At 39.4% G+C, this 23,585-nt stretch overlaps 1 protein-coding gene and 1 long non-coding RNA gene across 5 annotated transcripts in view; one reads left to right on the top strand and one right to left on the bottom strand.

Moving 5' to 3' along the window:
- Positions 1-800: 800 nt before the first annotated feature.
- Positions 801-23,585, bottom strand: part of FBXW7 (F-box and WD repeat domain containing 7) — a 160,786-nt gene continuing 138,001 nt past the window's right edge. For 3 of the 4 annotated variants that reach the window (XM_042828409.1, XM_042828410.1, XM_042828411.1), the window contains 8 exons: positions 20,554-20,688; positions 16,006-16,129; positions 14,008-14,144; positions 12,262-12,375; positions 9,136-9,317; positions 7,860-8,085; positions 3,817-4,027; positions 801-2,842 (listed from right to left, as the gene is read on the bottom strand). In XM_042828409.1, the coding sequence (XP_042684343.1) occupies positions 2,574-2,842; positions 3,817-4,027; positions 7,860-8,085; positions 9,136-9,317; positions 12,262-12,375; positions 14,008-14,144; positions 16,006-16,129; positions 20,554-20,688 (1,398 nt within the window). In that variant the 3' untranslated portion in view covers positions 801-2,573. The other variant, XM_042828412.1, reaches the window with a different exon arrangement.
- Positions 3,792-8,762, top strand: LOC122165459. Its single transcript, XR_006170483.1, has 4 exons — positions 3,792-4,038; positions 5,218-5,380; positions 7,093-7,152; positions 8,535-8,762. It is a non-coding gene; the product is annotated as an uncharacterized LOC122165459 (long non-coding RNA).

The following is a 23,585-nucleotide window of genomic DNA, read 5'->3' as shown; positions in this document are numbered from 1 at the left end:
TTTTCTTGAACACCAACTCCCTGAACAGATATTTACAATCTGTGGCTGCTCAGTGATGCTGTATGGCTTTTTAATCTCTAGAGGCCAGATGGAAGTGCGCTCCTTCATCATTATTTGTTTTGCATAATTGGGAATTGCAACTACATTTGAGTAAGCAGATAGACATTTCATGATTTGATGTATATTTTTCTCTTCCATGCATATACTTTTTTTTTTTTTTAATGGCAGTTTTCTGTAGGGAAAGAAAAATTGTATGTCCCAAACAGGAAGGATTTTGGTCCGGGAGTTTTAAAGAGAAAGGGACGCTCAGCTGTTAGGTTTCTAAGAGCTGATGACTTAGCACAGCTTCTGAAAGGACTGCCACCGGGCTGATCTTGAATGCTGTGGGGTTTGTGTCACTGTCCTTGTTTCAAGCTCTACTGCAATCCTCGCTTTGACTTTAGTTGCATTTGTGGATGTGTTTTCCACTGTTAAGACTGCAATCAATTGATTGAAATCCACAAATAATAACCAGGTTTCAATTTAAGCTGCAGTAACAGGATGCTATTGAGATAGCTCTTATGTACGTGAGAAGCTTTGTATACCTCCCTCCCCCCGAAGTCCAGTCCTGGCCAGCCCCTGGCAATGGGGGAAGGCCCTGGCTTTACCGCCAGCTTCTTGGAGGCCAATCCCACACTGCACCAGCAGCAGGGATGCTCACACTGACGTGTGTGGCCAGCTGTGGTGCTTGGCTGAGCTTTAGGGGTCACAGGCAATGTGGCATTAAAGTAACTGCGAGAAAGAGAAAAAGCAAGACAGACTAACATGAAAAAACACATTTTATTGCACTTAAGTTATAAGAAAATAAAATTTCTAAGTGAATCAAACCATAGACACAGTCCCTTTAAACGTTGTTTTCCTCCATCTTGTCAGGTTGTTACATAACTAAAATTAACCAACTGGAATCTGATTGTTTTAAATCAGACTATAAATAAAACAAAACAAAACAAAACAAAAGGAGGAGAAAAGATCGCCTAGGATACAGTGTTAAACCACTTTCACAGTTCAGCTTGAGTTGTGGCTCTTGGAGAATGAGGCAAACTGTTTGACTCTTTCATTTCTCATTTTGTTTGCATGTGACATCTTTACAAAAACCTAAGTTTTTGCTCTGTCAGTTCCTCCCAGCAATAACTGTAACAGTTGTTTTTTTTTTTCTCAAATACTGTAAAACACTAAGACTGACCAGCAACTTTACTTTCATTTTTGTATTTTATAATCTTTTTTAAAAATTTTGTCAGCTTTTTAAAATTTTTTTAATGTTCATTCCATTCACCACAGCCCTCACAAAGAAAAAATTTCCCCACAGAACAGGCTGCAATAGCTTTGTTCTAAGGAATGTGTTTTAATTTTTGCCCAGAAAAAAAGAAAATAAGCTTTGCACACACACTCAATTCTTTATTTGCAGGCAAACTTCACTCTTTAATTGTCTGAAACTCTTCCACTCTCAGCCTCTTAGAGGCACAGTTGGCTCAAGTTTCAGTGGCAAAAAGTCTTTTTCTGTAACCAAACTAGAGCAAATTTGGAATTCAGTCTGGGACTAAAACGTCACAGCAGAAAAAAAAATAACAAAAAATAATTTGCTTTTTCTTTCTTTCATTTAGCAGCATAAATAAGTTTGGCCACTGGGAATACAGTACAGGGGTGGGAAAACAATCCCGTAATTGAAGACCTACTTCTAGCACCAGCGTTGCGAATTAAATCCATCAGAGGACTCTCAGAACCCAGGACAACTTGCCACCTCAGAGCAACTTATGCATTGAAGAGTGTAGATGGAAGCAACGGTAAGTAGATTAAACAGAGGCTAATACTGTGATTGACGTTGGCAATGGTTGGCAAAAAAAGGAAGAAAAGAAAAAAAAAGAAAAAGCTCTGATAAAACTGCACAAAACAATTCACAGTACTATTTTAGCTTTTCCACACCAGGAATGGACTCTCTTTGTTTTGCAGTTGGTTTCATTGCAGATGCTCTCTGGTTTTTGAAGTCAGCCGGCGACCGCTCACGGAGGCTGGGAGGGACCCTGCTCAGAGCGGGGCCGGGAGAGCGCCTTGCTGAGGGCCAGGGGTACCAGCAGGCGTGCTTGTGCAGCTTCCTTAAGGATCTCTGTACTAAAATAACCTGGTAACAAGAACTGTAACTTTTTTTTTTTTTTTTAACCTCCAAATTGCTCGTAGAAGCAGCTGGAGGAAAGTAAAGAAATAATTGCACCTGGTTTCATTTCAGAAGTTGTGTTCTTGCAAAGCTGCCCCGGTCGAAGGTGTTGCCATTTTATGTGACGAGACAGCAAATGCCTCTCTTGTCAGTTAGAGTTTGTTATCGTTGTCTTCTCCTTCGTAGTCTGTAGGTCTTTAGGATCTGTTGCCCCAAGCCAACATCCTGCACCACCAAGGACAAGGGATTTTTTTTCCTTTTTCTTTTTTTTTTCTTTTTTTCTTTTCTTTTTTTTTTTTTTTTTCTTTTTTTTTTTTTTTTTTTTCCAAGGGGAGGGAAAGGAGAACATCGTCTACACGTTTGGATAAATTCATCTTTCTGCCCTTCACTTCATATCCACGTCAAAGTCCAACACCAGCAGCTTTGTTTCCTCAGTCCCGTTCCGGCTCCCAACGGCGCACACCAGCTTTGTGTTGGAAGCTCTGATCCGCCACACGACGCCTCCGCTTCCCCCGCTCTCCAATGTAACTAGATTTCGGATAAATTCACCCGTTTTCAAGTCCCAAAGTTTTACAGTCCCATCATCTGAGCTGGTAATTACAAAGTTCTTGTTGAATTGTAAACAGGTCACAGCGCTCTGATGTTTGTTGGGACCTAGAAGAGCAAACCAGAACATTTTTGTTTCTAATGGGAAAGCAGTGACAGACAGCGCTGCACGTAATGTAAATACCCATCCACTTGAGTGCAGCTGTTTCTCTTAGATGTGTTATCCCTGTTTTTGTGCTTTAAAAGGTACAGAACCTTGCCTTCTGTTTTCAAAAAGCGAAATTTCCCCAATACTTCTTTGTTACAGTGATCTTGTTTTGTTCCATACGCACAGCAGGCAAAGTGCAAGCTTGGAAATTCACGAACATGAACTTAACTGTGCAGAATGAGGTGAGCACGATGCATGTTTTTCTCCAAGTCCCTTTGAAGTGTTATTATGGGATTACTCTACTGGTAAGTACTGAGGGACATATAGAGACGTATAAACTGTTAAAACAGCAGCCTGCTTTTCCAGCGAAGTTTAATTTTCTGCTGCAGCCAGCATTGCTGGATATGATATATGACTTTTTCTGGAGAGGGAACAAAATAATATGCTGGTGTGTGTGATGCATCAGTGGCAACTGTAAAAATGGAAACCAAAATCTTTTTTCTTACTGAAAAAGTGAAAACGTCTTCCACTCTTTTCTTTTGATTTATTGCAATAGACAGTTTGCTTTGCCTCCCAATCCAATTAATCAGTAGGCTCTGAAACATCCAAGTGACCCCTAAATAATACGTCGACTGACTGTTTTGAGATGTCATTTCCTACATATTTCTGTGGCTTATTAAGCTAATACACTCACTGCAAATTTCTCTCAGTTCAGGCCATCTGCCTTTCATAATAGGCAAGTGATTTGAATAGATTAGATGAAATTCCTCTAATTCAGAGGAAGATCATACAGCTGTCATCAGAAAAATGATATTTAAGTTGTAAATGGTCCGTGTTTGTTTCTTTGTGTGAAATGGTTAGAAGGTTTTATACAGGGTCTGCAGCACAGATTACTGCAGGCAGCTTGATTTATATTATGTTAGTTTGAGCTCACCTTGCAATGTCTGTAAACATTGTCCTGTTTTAATGTCCCAGATTTTGACTGTAGAATCAGCATTTCCAGACACGAGTATATTGTCCTTAAGTTCCATTCCACTCGTCAAAGACTGGTGGCCTGTGAGTGTGTGAATGCAGTTTCCTGTCTCCACATCCCAAACTCGGATGGAGGTGTCAAGAGATCCGCTCACCACATGGATACCATCAAACTGCAAGAAAGGTAAATCTATTATAAACAATTATAATGGAATTTCACAATGCTCTCTATGGAGGTAGGGGCTGTTAAGCATTTAATTCACCAGATGCAACATTAGATATATGTGATATATTTGGAAATTGCATTGCAATCTACATAGATGTGGCTGCACTTGATACTGGAGCTGGTGATTTGTGGCAGTGTCATTTCCTGTCATGAACACAGCCCATGGGGTACTCAGCTGGAGGAGAAAGATATCGAACCATTAGTCTTACAAATAAAATACAACTCTTAAAAAGAATAGAATCCTGACTGCTGCAGCATACAGCAGTAAGAGGCTGTTGTTGTCCTAATAAATAAGTTAACAGCCAAACGTGCTTTTCCACAAGCCAGTGGGGCTTTAAGCTGGAGAAAGGAAATAACAGCTACATAAAAACAATACAGGAAAACAGAAGAAAAGGAATTGAAAAATGCTGGGTCTAACCTTTTGTAATCATAGTCGTGTGCAGTAAGGAACTTCCTACTCACTGCTGGGAAAAGTACATATGCTAACACAGATGTTCAAATTCTGAATTTTCTGGGCATGTACTGATATATAAAGTAAAAATATGTAGAAGATAAACACATAGAGAAATGAGTTAAGAAATTAGATACTTTTGACAGAGAGATGGAACATGTAGAGAATATAGATGTGAAAAGTAACCTGAGTGAGAGTGACGATGACGTGAGTCAGGGTTCTCACAAAAGGAAGGAAAAAGAGCAGTAGAATAAAAACAGTGGGCTTCAAGGAGGAATAGGTTAATAAATTGAGTCTTCCTTCCCATGAGGTTTTTATGTATCTCTGAGGGAAAGAAAAGTTCAGGAGAGTTGGCACCTTCTTAAAGACACAAACTGTCCTTGTGTGAAGGAAAGATAGGAAGTGCAGTAAATTACCTAGACCCACTTGGTTGAAGTACAGGCAATTGTACAAAAGCAGAAATGAGATCAATAGATGCACACAAAGGAGTATACTGGGACAAAATCAGAAGGGCAGAGCACAAAACAAGATAAAACTAGCAAAAGCTGTTAAAGATGGTAAAACGCTATTCTGTTTAATAAAAAAAAAAGGCAAAAAAATTTTAAAAAGCTCATTTAAGCTGATTGAGAAGAAAAAGAAACACCAGATGAGGCTATTTAAAGATATTTAACTTTTTTTTGCTTCAGTCCTCAGCCATGAGTGTAGGCTAACACCAGTGACAACTGACTACGAGCTTCCACGAGAATGGAGAAAAAACACACATACAGCAAAGTTGTTTTAAGACCATCGTAGAGACGGCTGATGCTATTTTGAGAAGTCATGGAAGACAGACAAGACTTCAGGTGGCAGGTACAATTTCTCTTTTTGTTCAAGGGTGGGAGATTGGAGAATTATGGATCAGTCAGCGTAACTTCAATTTACAGAAGGAACTAACAAATAATACTTGGTGCAAGGATACTATCAATTCACAGAGTAGTTAGACATATCAGTAAGAGCTCTGGGGGTCTGGCTAGTATTTTCATTAGGATTTGTGTGACATTCACAATCATAGAACCCAACCCAAAGGGATGCATGTAAAAGTCAGGAGAGAATTATGAGGATCTGAGCTCGGCCAAGAATACATGAGGGTAAAACTGCAGCCTGGGATAGCCAGAGCAAACTAACACTGTTTGTCCATGCGGGCTTACTGGTATCTTGTAACAGAGAAGAGAGAACCCAGCTATCTGACTGCTTCTCTTTGTAAAACCCCTTGCATCTCAGAGCAGCTTAGATCTCTACCTGTAGTCATGGTCGAGTGGCGCTTTGGTTCAGAAGATTTAGGGAACGATTGGCGCGTGCAGACTGCTGGCTGCAATACATTGCATGTCCAGTGAAAATTTACTAAAAAACACACATGCTGGTATCCAAAATATGCTAAACAATACACATAAAATAACTCTTCCAGTACAGCAAGCATTGCTGAGACTGACTAGAATTCTGCACCCTGTTTTCTGCACTGTACTTTCAAGAAAGCACGTGAACTAATTCGAGTTTGGATAAAGGGATCAGGAATATTGAGCAGCCAGCATACTTGTTGGGTGAAACACAGCAGAATGGACTTAAACAAAGACTGATGCAAAAAAATAGACACTTTTCTCCCTCTCCTCTCATTTAACTGTATTCTGCATGCATAGAGTATTCAGAAAGAGAGCTTTAAGGCTGAGCATCAAGACAAACTACTTCAATATTGCTGCAGTTAAGCAGACAGTGATTCATATCAGAGGTTGTACTGTGTTTTGTGAGGCAACCTGATTAGTACTCTTAAATTGTTGCATAAAGACCTAACAATTGTTTGGGGGGGTCGCAAATGGGGAAATACTAAAATACCAGAGAATCCACTATGGGGGAGGGGTGGGGAAGACAGACATGCTGTTCAGCCTCATTATTCTATTTATGGGCTATTTAAGCAGGAGCTCACCTTTCAATTTCAACAAATTGGAATGTCCTAAAACTCTAAGTACCTGTAGCCTTCTGCCCCCTCCAACTTCCACTTACAAGCTATAAATACTACCAGTGCATGCAACATAACCCAATTATTTGACCCTTAATTACTCCATTAATAGAGTAAGACATGTAACTTCACCAACTGGAACAAGAGCCACCAGTGAAGATAAGGTAGAACAACAGCACCATTCCCAAACTGCACCAGAAGAGACAAAACCATAATACGAAGTAGCTAGTGCAGTATTTTTAACCTGTTTGCTGCTTGTCCCAAATACTCAGCAGTGCATGAATATAAGAGAAGGGATGGTGATTTGAAAAATATCTAGTAAAATTGATCAAAAAAGACAAATATCTAGTAAAATTGATCTATTATGGTGGAAAACAGTTTTTGATGAAAGCATTTAAGAAAAATGTCTGCAGCACAGAGCTTCATTTTCTGTGCCACAAACCAAACTGGTTACATGCCGAATGCAGTTTCCCAGTTGTGAACTGTATTTGTTGTTAATTTCTTTTTTCAGTTCTGCTAGATTGCAATGAGAACAGGCACAAGCATGAAATTAATTTCTTTCTCCTTTCAGTGCCTGGAATTGATGCTTTCACTCCACGAATGAACAAGATGATCTTTTGGAATAGTAAAGGTAAGAAGAGTCTACATGAGGTCTGTGTATGACTTTGCCAGCATAATTCTGGTGAAGTCAGGCGAGAGGTAACTGGCCATGCCATACACTGGTACCAAGAATCTGCATCTACAATAACGTGTCTCTGCTGCCAAAGCCTCAGAACTGTAGATACAGCCTTTGCTCAGAACTAGTAAAACAGACACTTAAGTCAGGGCATTACATTTTAGGTTCATCCTTACTATGAATTGCAGTTTGGAACTAGAGGATGTGACTACAAAATCAAGATAAACAGATTTGCTTAATTCAGAACATTAATCCAATGGGGTTTCTGGCACATTTTCAAATACTGTATTATCTAACATATTTAAATAGTAACATTAGAACTTCTTTTGGGGAAGCCAAAAGCATACTTCCAAAATGCATACAACATTTAAAAAACACCTAACAAACAACCCCGAGCCTTGCAAAAGTACATTATTTGTCAGGACAGAGATTTGGGCTTTATTGCACTGTGGGCTTTAACAGTACTCTTCTAAAAAAAACAACAACAAAATACAGCCTCTAAATTAAGCCAACATAAAACAAAGATAAAAAAATGGAGAAGGGGAATATCACAGATGCCCCAGTATTCTTTGGCCTATGTAACTCTGCAGCAGGTTTTCACAAATTAATAAAAGAGGTGAAATGCACTGTGTTCATATAAGCAGCAGATGAAAATCGCTTACCTGTAATGAATAGACTCTGTTGGTATGCCCTTGCAGCGTGTGCAGACAGGTCTCGGTCTCTGGATCCCACACTTTGACCATAAAGTCATATGCACCACTTACAACCCTTCTGCCATCATACTGAACGCATCGAACTGCAGCTACGTGGCCCATCAGAACATGTAAACACTGGCCCGTCTCTATGTCCCAAACTCTCAGTGTAGCATCTCGAGAACCACTGACCACTCTGGAGGAACAAGAAAACCCCTCCTATATTTAGTGTTGGAAATAAAAGCATTAAAACAATATAAATCAGTTCTAAGTTTTCATCTGGGATGACTAGACAGCATTTGTCCACTAGGCACCGAAGATCTGGTTTGGTATGACATTTTATTAGGGATGCAAATGACTCAAGTGCGTTTCTTCCTCGCCCTTCTCGTCTCTCCAGGATCTATTTGATATAATTAGCAATCTCTATTTAAAAAGCACTTGAGTCCCAAACAGCAAAATGATGCCATGAGAAACTATGCGGACTACTGTATCCACCCATAAAGCTTATGAATATGCCGAGTTCAAATTAGCACTTTGAGCATCCTGCTTAAATGACTGAATTAACTAATTATAACAATTAAAGAAGATCTTTAGAAGTTACTCTTTTAGCAAAGGAACGATTATTCTGCTTGTTTTTTTTCTCAGTTTATACTTTTTAAAGCCTTTTTAGGCAAGCACAGAAGTGAGAAGGAATTAATATTAGTGGCACAGATAAAGAAAAACCTCCGCATTCTTCAAAAAAGAAATGTAACCAACGGGCACTTGGACAGCAGCACCATACCACAGCCACGTAAAGTAGCTCTGCCAATGTTCCTTGAATCAAGAATTTCTACTGCAGAAATTATGATACAGTAAGTTAAAATTTTAATAAAGTACCACACCAACAATGCGTAAGTCACTCTGCAAAATGAGAAAGTCTGTAACATTTACAAAAAGCCAAGAATAAATTATTCAGTGTGGTAGACTGGATCAGGCTGTAACGAAGAATGATTTTTGGGATAAGGTAAAAGACGGCTTTATAAAGTTCCTGACTCTCTTAGTTTCTGTTCTTTAGTTAATACTTGTGTGCTTTTGCTTCTATTAATAATCTCCTCCCTTAGTCAACTGATGTACTTTAGTTTGGATGCTCCGCCTGTTCCGTATTTCACTCAGCGTCTGATCAGACACCCGAATTTAACAAGTGTTTGTGTGAACAGAGTGCAGATCAGAAGCCAGACCGTGGCTGTAGCTTTGGACAGAGGCTTACCTCTTCTCGTGGAGATGCATGCAGCGCACCGTGGAGGTGTGTCCGTACAAAGTATGTATGCATTCGCCAGTCTCAGCATTCCAGACTTTCAAAGTCCGATCTGTAGATCCACTGATGATGATGTTGTCCCTCATCTGTGATGACCAGACTCCACCTGTATGTCCAACTAATGTTCTCAAGCACTGAAAAGAAATGTGCGGCTCAGTTACTGTTTTGACAGACTTTAACACAAGTTTTAGAAATAGTAATCAAGGAGGTAACAGTAGCGTGTCATAGCAAGAGCCAGAAGGCTCCTGGGGATTGCTCTGCTCTTGTACTGAAAATTTACATCTGCTAGAAAATGCCCATTAAGTTCCTCTCTCCACTGCAGGTACTTGGACCGTAAGGAACTTTCCCTATAATCTTGCTTTTGCTAGACTGTCTTTGCCAAGTTCTAGAAGATGCATTTTGTAGCCTTGAGTCTTCATCTTGGCAGTTTTTCTGAGTCACTGCAGGTTTCCAATATGTTTCTGAAGCATAAACGTTAGAACTGGAGAGAGCATTCACTTAGTAGTTTTACCACCAATCTATAAACTATTCTCTTACTTAATGTTTCTGCTTGTTTATCCAAGAAACAGCACATTCTGTAAGCTACAGCTACAGCATCAACACTGCGAAATCATGTTTCCAACCTTCTACAGACATCACTGTTGCCCAGGAGAGAATCCCACGTTACACACACATGGCTGGCCTTCTTTGGTACTAGCTGTGTGACGTGATTTGTCACCATGTAGGAAGAGTGATTGCTCACGCTTTCTTCTATAAAATCTCACCCACTCTGGAACATTGTTTTGTCTCCATCTCTGTCTGTATTCCTTACAAGTCACGACTGTATATGCATTTTCATCAAGCAGCAGTAAGTGCTAATTAGTACAGACAAGAACAGATCCTTGCAAGACCCCTCTAGAAAGATACTCCATGCAGATTCTGCATTTACATTAATAACCTGATCTCGCTAATTACCCACTTTCTAACCCATTTAAATATATGACATGTTGATTTTTGCACTGCTCTGTTTTCTTTAGTTGTGTCATGGGATACTGTCTTGCAGTGCAGACAGCCATCTACTTCAGCACTATCATTTTTATCATGCCAACCTCTACCTGCATCAGCAAAGAGGTCAAGACAGTCGGCTGATCTCTTTTTCTGTAATCTAATGCTAACTGGAATTAACATCCGTGGCCCTTCTCCATTAATGACTCCTTTTTACGTAGTCTAATATTTTTTTTATCTGAGATAAGGTATCCTAAAAACCCAGTCTTCCAGTTTACTCAGTTTAAATATTGATACATTTTAGCTTCCTTCTGTTGGGAAAAAAACACACCTATTTTACACCACAGGTAACTTTAGAAACCAATCACAGAATACAGGCGATGCAGCTGTCTGAACCAGCTGTAATAAAATACGCTCCAGCTTTGGTGGTTGTTTTTAATGCCCTTTCAAATTTCTGCTGAAATATTCTATCATTGCTGCATGCTGGATTTCCAGTACTTATTCTGCATCAGCAATCAACAGTACACTAATTTCTACTGTAATATCCTTTCTAACAAACATCCTTACGTTTCTGCTGTACTTACATTTCCAGTTCTTCTACCAGTTTTCTGCAATTTCTGCTTCCTAATTCATGCCTAGCAGTTCCATCTTTTTAATTTCATAACTGCTTTTCACTTTTACAGCTCTCCAACTTTTTCAAGTAAGTTTCCACTGATTTGTTCATATTTCAAGAAATCATCCTTGTAAAGCAGTAAGAACACAGAATCCTTATTCTGGGCTTTACATCTGTCAAGGGGATTGTTTAGCCATGTTCATTTGCACAGATCAACCCCTAGGGTTCTTTTCATTTTATTAATTCTTCACTACCAGTAAGCATAAGGGCCAATACAGCCCTCTTTCACATACAGTATTTACCTCTAAGGTTTAGGGTAAATAGTCGCATTAGAATCTGAAATTATTTTCACACAAATTACTGAACATCAATTGGTAAGTTGTGCTATCACAATCAATTTCATACATTTAAAAGAACATTTTGCTTCTGAGAGGCCTGTATACAGAAAGGAGTATTTTTCATCTCAGTTTAGCCTGCCTCTTCAGGTATAATATGAAAAATTTACCATGGGTTCCTTCATTAGACAGTTTGTTGCAGGAAAGCTAGGAGAGGTAGGGAGAGGCTGCCTATTGCTTTGGATTTTATTCTTTCCCACTGTAGTATTTATAACCTTGTCAAGGCATCATTAGGCATGCAGAGGCAAATCCTTTACACGTTCAACTTGAACATTATCAAGTTAATCTCAAAAACTGTCCTGTGTTGAAATAATTATATCGTTAAAATAATACCAAGTCTATACGATACTAGTCTAGATGGAAAAAATACTACTGCTCTGTGGCCTTTCCTATAGCTATATGGAACTGTTTGCTGAGTAGCTGTGATGTTCTGACATGAGTGAAATGCTCAGCACTGTCTTTTTGATTGCACATATTGTTTTGCTTCTCTAAGCCAAAATTAAATTATTGAAGCTTATTAAATTCCTGCCTGAGCTGGATCTAATTTAATAGGAAATATTTAAACCTAAAGCAAGTTACACTTTTTTTTTTTCCTGTGGCTCAGCAGTGTAGTAGCTTAGAATGAAAAACAAACTGCATTGGAAAACAGAGCCAGTAAAATCAACACACCATTTCAATAACTTAAAAGCAACAGAAAGAACGATAGAAGACAAGTCAGATCTAGAGGAGTAAAACGAGGCTAAATTAAGCTTTAAGGAAGATAAAGCAACATATCTGTCCAAATTCTTTAGAATCCATGTCACAAATGACTCCACGAGAATAGAAGAATTGCCAAGAGAACAAGGATATATGCCAACAGTAGCATGAGCAGCATTGTAATTTCACATCAAGGTGACTTTTTTGAACCAGTCTCTGTGCAGGAGAAGATGACCCAAATGTCTACCATTCGCCTTCCCGACTCTTTCATCAGGCAGCCCCAGACACCACTGTGGGTGTGGCCGGGCAAAACAGTGGTATTTTCAACCCGTCTCCCAGCGCTAACTGGCAGCCCTTGTCCTAAGAAATCCACGCACGCCATCCGCTTACCTTGCCGGTAACTGCTGACCACACTTTCAGTGTGTTGTCATCAGAGCCGCTCACTATCCGGTTCCCGCAGAACTGCAGGCATGTGATCACGTGATCGTCATGGCCTTTGAGCACCTGGCAGCGAAGAACACAAAAACGTGAGCTCACAGCCAAACTCAGGAGATCAGAAATGAGCAGCAGAAGCACAGTGCCATTCTGATTCACAAATTAAAAAATGCTAGAGTTGCTTCGAAAATAATTCGGCCTCTTAATCCTGTGTGTCAAGTCTCATTTACTGCCAGCTGGGACCAAAGAAGGTATTTTCCTTATTCCGTGGAATAATGCTGCACTGCTTGTCAAGTGTACTGTGGGATTTTAAACCTCCTACAAGTACCAGGATAAACGAGTAATGAAAGTTGGAAAAATTAGTTGCTGGACATTGCTCAATTCTTCTGCAGTTATTCCCTCTCTTTATTTTTTAATTCTTTTCTTTTCCCCCCTTGGACTTCCTCCTTTAAGATATGTTTTGAGCTTTACCAATCTTGAACAAAAATGATAGCATTATATTATTTCCTGCATAATTGTATTTCTATGGTCAAGATCAAACATGCCTATTTTTTTCCTTTCTAACCAAACACTGTCATTATTAAATGTGAAGCTGCACTGAAGTAAAAAACTATAAACCATAAACTAAACTAAGTACAAAAAAAAAGCAATCATTTAAAGGCTGGAAATGTGGACTGGAATAGTACCCGGCAGAAGCAGAATCTTCAATCTGTGACTTGAGAAAAACTGCAATTCAGTATATTTTACTAAAATGTGGCACAGTTATCAGAATACAGAGAATGGGAAGGAACAAGGAATGGCCTTATTTAGGATATTTGAGCATTTCGCAAGATGTTCACTGAAATGAAATGGGCATTTGGCTAATGCCCGAGGCTGTAATTTTAATAATAATTCCAAGATAACTTGATGTGGCATATCGAGGCAAGAAACAGAGCCATGCTGCAGACGTACATGAGTCATGGCCAAATAAACAGCAGGACCTATCCATAGGTTTGTCACAAGAATCTTTTTGTTCTTACTGTTTTGTTGTACAGAAATCAAGACAAGGAAATTGGCTAAAAGGATATGAATATGTTTTTTTTTTTCATGGTTCTGACTGCTAGCTCAATACTAGGTTTGATTAGACAGCTGTTAATTTATTTTAAAATGGGCTGTAGCTATTGCTTCGTATCTTTCTATTGGAAAAGCCATAATGAGAATATGAAATCAATATCATTAAATATTTCAATGTTCAAAAAAAATCTTAACATGGAATAAAATTACCGTCTCCTGTTGCTCAATTTATAAGAATAGCTATAAATAAAGCATGAAATGATCACAGAATAGTTGTGGGATATTTTTGTGTTGGTAAGTAGCCCACAACTGCGTGTGTTTGATTTTAAATATAAGTATTTCCAATCAAGTCTGTGGGATTATCTCCCTCGCTAAGACTGGCACATGCACAACCATTCACCAGATTCTACAGAATTTTTTAAAACAGCAGCAAAAGAGTTTTGCTGCAGAAACCCTTACATTTTGATTTGCTAACATAGCGCTCAGAAATTAATGTAAGAACATGGTAAGCTAACATACAAATGACTGCCTTTCTGTAACGATGCGCTGCTTTTTGTGCATGGCTACTTCAACTTGTCTGAAGGAAAACAATAACCCCAGTGGATCCTGCTTAGTTCATGGCACCGTGCGCACAGCCCAGCAGCTCACCTTAGGCGATTTAAGTTCTCCTCGCCGCCAGTTGGTATCAATTCTGTGTTGTCGAATGTACGCGCTCTTCCACGGACTGTGTATAAAGCCTGGTTTAATTACTTTCCTCCTTTTGATATGTAATGGTTCGTCAATCCCTAAAATAGATTTAAAGGAAAGAAAAAAAAGAAAAAAAAAAAAAGGGGGCGGTGGCAGGAGGGAGTGATGAGTCCACCCCCAATAAAACAGCTTTTCTCTGTCCTCAACCTTACAGTGATCTCTGAAATTAAATGCAGCATCAACGTAACAACCTCCTGACAGAGAATTCTGCTCATCTTCTCCATGCCAGCATTTGCTTTTTGTGTCAGTGACCCCACCCTGCTCCTCAGCTCTCTGTACTACCATCTTTCTTGCCTTCCAAGCATAATCATTACTGTAATCATGTGGTTGAAAATGCTCATTTTCATCACTCCCTGCCAGCAATCTACTTGCTTGGTCTCGGATCCCTTATTCTGAGGAAATGTAGCAGAATATTGCCTTTTCACCTGGCTATCATCTACAACCATTCATACTCCCATTCTGAAGCCCTTCAAAAAATCCTCCTCTCTGGTTGTGCATCTTCATTACCTTTAAGTACCCCGTGACTCTTGACCTCTTCATTTGTTATTTTCAAAAAGCTGTCCTCGCCTGGCTTCGGTTTAGGTAGACTTGCACCCTGTCTGAATTGACATTTAAGAGGTAGTGCTTCATTTCATATTTCTTATTGCATTTTGTGTCTTTTTCTTTTTCTTTTTTTTTTTTTTTGGCCAATTCTCTTTCCCACCTATCCATCTTTTCTACATAATTCTCTTTCTCCACTGCATCTCTCTACTAGCCTGACCTATGACTGTTGCCAGTACATGGATTTCACTGTTCTGCTTTTAGCCCCCTTTCCTGTGTTTCCATCTGAAAATTTTGAATTAAGCGAGCTTTCATGTTACTGTGCATCTCACCAGGTCTGAATAGTCTACAATCCCCTTTAAACAGTGCTCTTATGCCTGGCCAGATTATTTTTTACTTCTCAGCTCACAAACGTAGACTTAACACCCCTCACTGTTTTCCTTTTTCCTCATTCTATCCTCTCAATGCATTTTTCACTGAAATTTCTCAGAATCTTTAGATAAGATTTATGAGGTTAGACAGCTGAATTCCATTGCAGAAGAACAACTCATTGTTTAAGGGCCTTTAAAAATAGCCAACTACATTCACACTGCCATCATTTTTAAAGCCTCTGCGCAGACCTCTCCCCACATTCTTGTCTCGGTGCTGAGGCAGACTGGACAGTACCAGCGTTTGCCTGTGTCCAGTAAGGGCACTGCTCTCAGAGCTGCATGCACGTGCTTGGTCTCCCAGACTGCTTAGCCATGTGTTTCTGCTTAACAAGTTTACATTTTTCTTATTTTCATGCAGGTGCTTATTTCCCTGGGAGACTTTTATTGCCCATTCGTAGTACTGCTGAACCACTCTATCTTCCTGACTGGGCAGGAGGCAGCGAATCAACAGGACTTAAGGAATGCATCCCCTTCTCTGAGCAATCCATTTCCACCTTCTCCTACACTATGAAATTTCTGTTAGCTTTCCCACAACTAACATGAAATCACAGTCTTCTACACAACCACTGCAGCTTTTCCTCCTGCAAGGCAATGCTCATCTCAGCTCTTATTTGCTTTGGTTGTATTTTGAATAAAAACTATCCTTAACCAGGAAAAATCAGCGTATTTTAAAACCCATCTATGTGTTATACCTTATGCACATTATGTTCAAGCTTAAGTAGTCTAGTTTCATTTCCAGTACTCCACAGATTACTTCTGCTTCCTACTTTTAACAAAGATATGCACCACGTAGCTCAAAGCATCTCTAGCAGTAAATTTAAAGTCACTCAAATTCCCTTCATAAAACTTTAAGCTCATTATATAAACGAGCTGCACTTTTTGACAGCAACACTTTGACCATTACATTCATCTTTTTGCTCAGCCTTACCTTCCTCTTTGCATTTCTCTCTCCAGAGAAGATTATCTTCAGCCAGAATCCTCCAATAACGGCACGTCTGAGCTGCCTGCAGAAGGTCCCTGGGTTCCAGGAATGACAGCACGTACAGCGCCAGCTGTAAGAAAAGGAAGGGAGGTTTCTAAATTGCTTTTGAAAGGAAAAGTGAAGTAACTCCAAGCATTATCACACATCAGAGGCTGAAATACAGAAAATTGAAACAATGAATTATTAAATGATCTCAGAAACTTAGCAGAGCTACAGCTTGTTCCAGTGGGCACTTGAGAAGTACAGCAATCGTCTTAAATAACTAAATCCACACAGATCACATCAAAAATGTATATTATTTGCAAGAGACTAGATGTCAGCTGAAATCACTGGCTATTACGCTTTTCTAAATGCCATCCGTATTACTTTGAACCACTGCCAGATATACTGAAATAATTGTGCCTGTGATATTTTATTTAATAAAAGTTGTTCTGAGAGTTTAACCAGAAAATACCACCACACTCACTATGTGAACAAATTAAGGATGCCCAGATGGAAAAACATCACACCGTAAGCTCAAACAGAGAAAATGTAAATGTTACTTGGCCTCAAGTTCAAAAGTACTCTGCAGCTGCAGAAAATCCAGTAATCACATTGCTCAAGTTCTAATTAGGATGCGAGCATACACCTAAGTGCTGCTACAGGGAGTTTGATGCACTTGGATGCAAAAGGACTAAAATATGTAACTGATATTACACACTGCATTTGTTACCAGGAAAAAAAAACACCAACAAACAAGGGAAATCCCAGTATGTTGCATAAGGTGAACTGAAGCTGAACTTCACTTTTCTGTGTGACAATGTTAAATGTTACTGGGGGAGCTCAGATCTCAGCTGAGTTGAGCGAAGCCACATAATGACCACAATAAGTCCCCCAAAATTCCAGAAATACCTTCAGATGGCCTGGAGCTTTAAACAGAGGCATCTAAAACACAAACCAAAATACAGTGATGGATATCCTCAAGGGTATCCTGGATGAATGACTACAGCTTTTCTACTGAACAGCATCAATGCATTTCTCCAGTCATGGAAAATGAAAATAGAAGAGGCAGGAAAGTGGCTTCCATGACTAAAGTCTCCACGGAAAGACCAACATTGATAAAAAGTGACGCACAGAACTACTTACATTTAGAAATACTGGGGTCTTTGTCAATACTAGGATGCAAAAGTTGTCAGGAAAATCAGATCATCCACATTTACTGCTGCTTGACATCTCTTTTTGTGCTTAGCATTTTTGTATTTAATTTTTAACTGGAGTTATGTTGCATATAAATAGAATCTGCCTTTCAAAGAAGCACCGACTGAAATTCACTAAGTAAGTTGTAACTGGAGGCTGTTGACCTCAGCAGATTTTTAACCTTATTATGTGAGAAACGTTTACTTGTATTAATCTAGCCCAGCCAGTAACTGAGCAGGAAATAAACATTCAGCATGTCAGGCCTCTTGGCATTCTGATTGCAATTACACACCTTGTGGCCAAGTCATCACCTGCAGCTCACATTGAGCATGTATGACTCCACATTTGCTGGATATGCGCCTTAACTTGCACACTAGATCCCACAAGCATCCCAGGCTATAAAGCTGAGGAACGATTGTTCTGTCCCTGCTCGTTTGTGGAGTCAGAATTTAATGTTTGCTGTAAGGCTCCCTGACACAAAAACAACAACTGTGCTTGTGTCCTTTTCGACTTTGTCTTAATTCCTGATATGGAACATTATTTACGACACGTTTCCTAAGACACATCAGATAGACGGCCTTGCACGCAGCTAGGCTCAAAACATGAAACAGATCCTTTCCTTTTTTGTTAGATGCTCCTTAACTGACAGAAGATTTTGTTTAAATATCACTTGTCCTATCTACATGGGTATGGACATTTGCTAAGATAGTGTTAATTAAAACCTGTGAGCCAACTGATTTTAAAACAGCTTACATATGGGTGACATTTATTTTAGACTATATTTGGCTAAATAGTCATCAAGGGTCAACACAGCTCACAGTTGACTTTAGGATTAGCAGCGTAAAAAAGATGGAGGCCCTTTGTCTCAGTTCGTGGAGTTAGCTGTGAGACAGCTTCAGGTAGCAGAGAGCTGACCTTGACTCAGCTGTACTGAGGCCTGCTCCCTTCTGCAGCACTAACAACACCCAACCACACGCTGAATCTCGCTTTCTCTCCTAATGTACCATGGCTCCAATACTGCTTCTTTGGCTGATTTTAGCAGCATTCCTTATCTGCTGATTTTGAGACTTGACTTTCACAAACAAATAATTTCAATAATTATTTCTAATTGCTCTGTAAGAAACAAATATTCATTTCAGATTAATTGTTTGACTGCAGGTTTCCTCAGGAGGAAGGCAAACATTTGGTTATTCAGATATTAAGTTACTGTCTTTCTATTGCTTAAAACATTTTTGAAGGAGAGGCCTCCTGCCCAAATCGGCTTCATATTCTGATTAGGTAATAAAATCACTGCACTACATACAATCCTGGAGCTACCTATAGATGTTAACGCAGAGTGACAGCTCAAGAGAGCATGCTTTCACAGGATGCTGGCACTGGTAGGGAAGCCTGCTTACAGAATTACTGACCCTACTAAATTATTCTTCTCCTCAGACTTACTCATCACCCCCCACTGAAGCCAGTAGCAGGGGACAGAGTCATTGAACAGATCTGACTTAAACAATCTTCAAAAATGGAGAGGAGACGGAGTTGGCTTCATGGAGAATTTTTGGTTAATTTTGGTGACAGTAACTGGGGGTTAGAAGGCAAAAATTGTTTAAGCCAGCTTCCAGGGCCAAGTCAGCCTTTCTGGTAAGCACTTGACTATTTTACAGTTTCAAGAAGCAAGAATGACCACTAAAAATAAATTAAACACAAATATCTTACAGTGGAGTCAAGTAACAAACAAGAGATAAGGAACATAGATATTAAGCTGTTTATTTTACAGCTAAATAGCATATCCTTTCTGTGAAGAAATGTCTAAAACTAAAATAACAGCAATATCATTAATTACAGTGCAACTACATCAACTACTTCAGTCAGTCTGGGCACTAAGTCTTGCAAAGAAAGACAATTAATCTGTGACTTACTGTGATCAATTAGTGCATTTCCAGATGCAACAGGTGCAGAAGTAACAAAATGCCCTCTGTTGTCTCGAAATCTAACCTCTTGATTCCTTCCTCAGCCTCTGCTCTAAGGCCGCTTTGGGCAGACTCTTTACAAACACTGCACCACCACAGAGGTCCTGTTAAACTTTTCTCTTTCCCCAGTGTCCTCTACATACGTGAACAAGGCTACCACAGAGTGCTTTCCACATGCTTATGTCACGTGTTCTAAGTTAACATTCATCACGTAAGGTGCTTCCAACGCTTACAAATGCTAACCATAAAACCCGAGAGAAGGCTGTGACATTTCCTAGTCCATGAAGATGCGATGGAAAGAAGGGTCACGCACATCTAAGTTTTTCAAAAATAGAACATGATCAGAAAGAACGTCAAGAACAGGAGATACAGAACTATCTTCACAGTAAATAAGAGCACACTAACCACAGTAACCAAACACCAGCTCCAGAATATCTATGAAGAACTTGTTTTCATATCTGTCAGTAAACAAAGACATACGAACATCAACCCTCATGCAAATTTTCATGTGGCAAACTCAGCACACAGCAGATATGGCAAAAGAAGATGCACTTCCTCCTCTCTCCAGACAGGAAAACAACTTCCCATTCACTAAAATCAATATCAGAAGTATAATTTCCAAAAGTACTAAAATGCATTTAACAGCTGTATTACACTGACTTGGTACTCTTTCATCTCAAACCCCGCGTTCTAGTTGTGAGAATACCAAGAATTACTCTTCTACAGACAACATTTACTTACTTACACAAGCTGAAAATCACACACACTCAAATCTAAGTCTTAGCTTCTCTTTAACCTGATACAACATGATCTGATTTGCAGAAAAGGATTTACTGCAATATATCCAGTTAATTAGGGCTTGGCTTTATCCTTAGCAAGAAGGGCTTTCTGAGCTTACTTTTGGTGGGGTTTATTGATGCAGACTTCAGGACTTAGTTTGTTTAGAATAAATTATAAAAAATAATGTTCACCAAAAAAGCACACTACTTAAAGCATTAAACGGTAACGCTTATACTTCCAGAATACCGCGCAGAAAGGTCGTGCAGCTGGAGGGAATTTTTCTGTGTGCACTCTGAAAGAACTAGTTCTCAGTGTAAAAATAAAGTCAGCCCAATTAAGATACAGAGATACCTGAAAGCTCCTGGGATTTTAAGGAGTCATCCATATTTCCAGGTATCAGAATTGCAATCAAAACACAAAGGTGTGTTACTGTAAACTAATGGTTACTATGTTACAGCAGCAGGTCAACTCAGAGACCTCTTTAAAATCAGTTTATGCCATTATGGTGGAAAAAAATGAATGCCACAATGAGCAAGGAAGTATTTAAAAGGTGGCGACTTGAACCCGTATTTCTCACCTCTTTTGGGAGCAAGGAAATGAAGTCTCTTTGAAACTGGGGTTCTATCACTTGCATCATGTGTTTCACTTGTGTTGGTTCACAACTGTCAATGAGTTCATCTAAAGCAAGTAATTTCTCTGGTCCACTCCAGCTCTGCAAGAAAAGAACAAAACCAAAAGCTCAGTCTGTATTAGTAAGCATCTTTGCTTTGCCGAAAATGCAAGTTAGGTTTCCTTGTCGACCTATGTACAAGCATATTAAAAGGCAGCAAGAGAAACGCTCATGTAAATTACACAAAAATGAGAATTTAATCAACACAAAATATTCAAAATTACTACACTGATTCTTAAGCTAAGAAAGAATTTGTTGTACACACACATACAGATTAGCAATTAAATACATAATAATATTTAATAATAATAATTAAAACAATTAAGCTTCTTTTGAAGTTGATGAAATTTATGCACATATTACTGACAACAAAGGGGGTGAAACAAAATTTGCTTTTTTTCTCCATTGTACATTCAAGTGAGGTAACTTTTAACCTTGATGTATCATCTGATAGACCAAAGACTTGAAGCTGAATGAGAAGAAAGGAAAGGAACTTTCTCCAGAAACATACTGCCTGTTTGTTACTATGGTATGTCCCTGTGTGACAATGCTGTATTTCAGAATCCTGGCTATAAAGCAACACATATTTGTAGATATCAATTTACACTTGAATAAACAGGGAATTTTGGCTGGTAATTTTCTTACTTCACATTTTGACTAATGGGCACCATAAAATCTGAAGATTTTAATAAGGCGCTCATCTGAGAGCATAGCAGATTAATAGCATCGTTTGTAGAAAAAAAAATAGTAACTAAATATACTGCATGTCTGAAAAGCATGCCTCAAACTCATCTATGCTCATCATAGAGTTTAGGTTTGTTATGTGAAAATAATTTAAGGAAAAAAATCATTTCTACAGGGAAAAAAAAAACCAACAGCCACTGCTAACTGATTTAGCAACAGAATTAGAGCATGAACAAAGCCTCAGAGAGGAGAAAAAATGAGACATCAGTTTTTGAGAGCAAATTCACATTCTTCAATGTCTTCTAGAGTGACATTTACAAGTAAATTGACGCATGGAAATTATATTGCAGTTATGGTAAGAGGCTAGCTGAAATTTTAAAACAATATAGGGCAAGATACCTCAGAATTAAGATTTCTGCTCAAATCTGCCATGTATCTAAGGGCTCTTATTGCTCACACAAATGCCTGTTCTCTTGAACTAACAATTAACTCTGGTCTCTGCAATACAACACTTGTGCAAAGTTTCTTTCGATAGCAACATCTGCTCCACAGAAGAGTTCTCCATACATCGTGCACTGAAGAGCTGTTTATCTCACCAACTTTCCAACTGTTTGTTGCAGCAACCCCAAGTTTAGCAGCCTTTAGGTTCAAACAGTTGAAATCCTTCATCTTAGCTGCCGACTGTGTTTGAATTTAGGAGAATTAGAAGAAAAAAGGAAAAACAATACCCGTGTTACTTTCTCACACTGTAAGTTTCCAAGGTCAGCCTACTCTTAATTTATAAGCAGCTATAATAAATTAAGACAAATCAACCTGAATACCGTTGCACGTCGCTGTGGCAAGCATGGATGACAGTTGTGAAGACATTAATAATTTCTCTGTGCACTATCTTAATCTGTAATTCTCCTGAGTTTCTATTTTTAAAATGCAATGCAGAGCTGAACAGAAAAGAGAACAGAGAAAATACAAGAAGGGGAAAGAGACGCTAATGAATACAAGCAGCATCCACTTTCATCTGTCCAGTCATCGTTACAGGGTGGCTGCAGGCAGCTACCTAAGGCTGTTCTTGAGCTGTCAGCTGCTACAATTGTTTTCTCTGGGACACTGTCCCCTTAGTCTGTCACATAACCAAAGAGACCCCCAGCTACTGTCAGTAAGGGGTCTCTAAGGGAAGTTTGGCATGGAAGGATTTGATGGAGTAAGCGTGCCAGATGAATGCAGACGCTTCTGATAACGAAGGCAGGACTAAGAAATTGGCCTTTCTGGACCCCAAAGCTTGATCTGTTTGCACAGAACAGCACAAAACTGCATTGAGCAGAGAACAGGGAAAAAAAAAAAGTTTGTAGCTTTGATGAGGAAAGATGAAAAAAAACAAGCAAACAAGCAAACAAACAAACAAAAAAACCAACACAAATAAATGGGCACCAAACATTCTGCAAAATTTCAAACGTTTTAGATGGATCTCTGAAGAGATCCAAGATACCTGTGTAGCATCCAGACACCTTGGACTTCTACCAGGTGATCCCCTTTCAGATTGAAGATCTTTCTAAAGAATATACATTATCTTTAAAATGCATTTGTTTAATTCCTTCATGTACTGCTGCGGCAGGGACGGCTGATCCCAGGGAGCTGAGAACTTGAGGTTCCCAAACAAGGAGTCCCATCTTTTCCTCAGGTCCCCAGGAGGCCCTGTTCCTTCAGCCCCTGCCTTCTGACTGCTCATGCCATCCCTCATTCAGCACGCAGCTACTGCAGCCACAGCACGGCCTACCTAAAAAATGGCCCTTCAGCTCCCCTGCGCTCTTGTGTGTAGTCCTCTTTCCTGTCTTTATCAGGCATGCAAAACAACTTGATATCAACATAAAGATCTCTGCTGCTCCTACAACTTCCACCTCCTCCCGCCCGTCTGACTCGCGACTCATCCTTTCACCACCTCCTCCTGTTTCTGTGCCTCTGCTGTGAGCTATGCTCTTCTGTCACATAGCCCCAACCTATTAAACTCCAGTTTGCACCATTACGGTTTGCAGCAATTAGCTCTTTCTTCTACTACAGGTAACTTAAGGACGCCTATTTTAAACATGTTACGCTGCAGTACAATCTCAGAGTGCTATTCTTTGTGACTGCGCTCTGCTAACGGAGGTGTGCTGTTTCATGCAGACTTGCAGAAAGGGTTGTTTGGCATCCTGCTGCCACTCAGCTCAGGCTAGTTACTGAGCTCCTGCCAGCTCAAAGGTGATCCCAGCCTTGGTACACAG

Source organism: Centrocercus urophasianus, unplaced genomic scaffold (assembly GCF_019232065.1).
Source record: "Centrocercus urophasianus isolate 14NV4802_14NV808 unplaced genomic scaffold, USGS_Curo_1.0 seq_3, whole genome shotgun sequence".
NCBI classification, from domain to species: domain Eukaryota; kingdom Metazoa; phylum Chordata; class Aves; order Galliformes; family Phasianidae; genus Centrocercus; species Centrocercus urophasianus.
The sequence above is the reverse complement of the archived record's forward strand: the minus strand, read 5'-3'. Positions and strand labels throughout refer to the sequence as shown.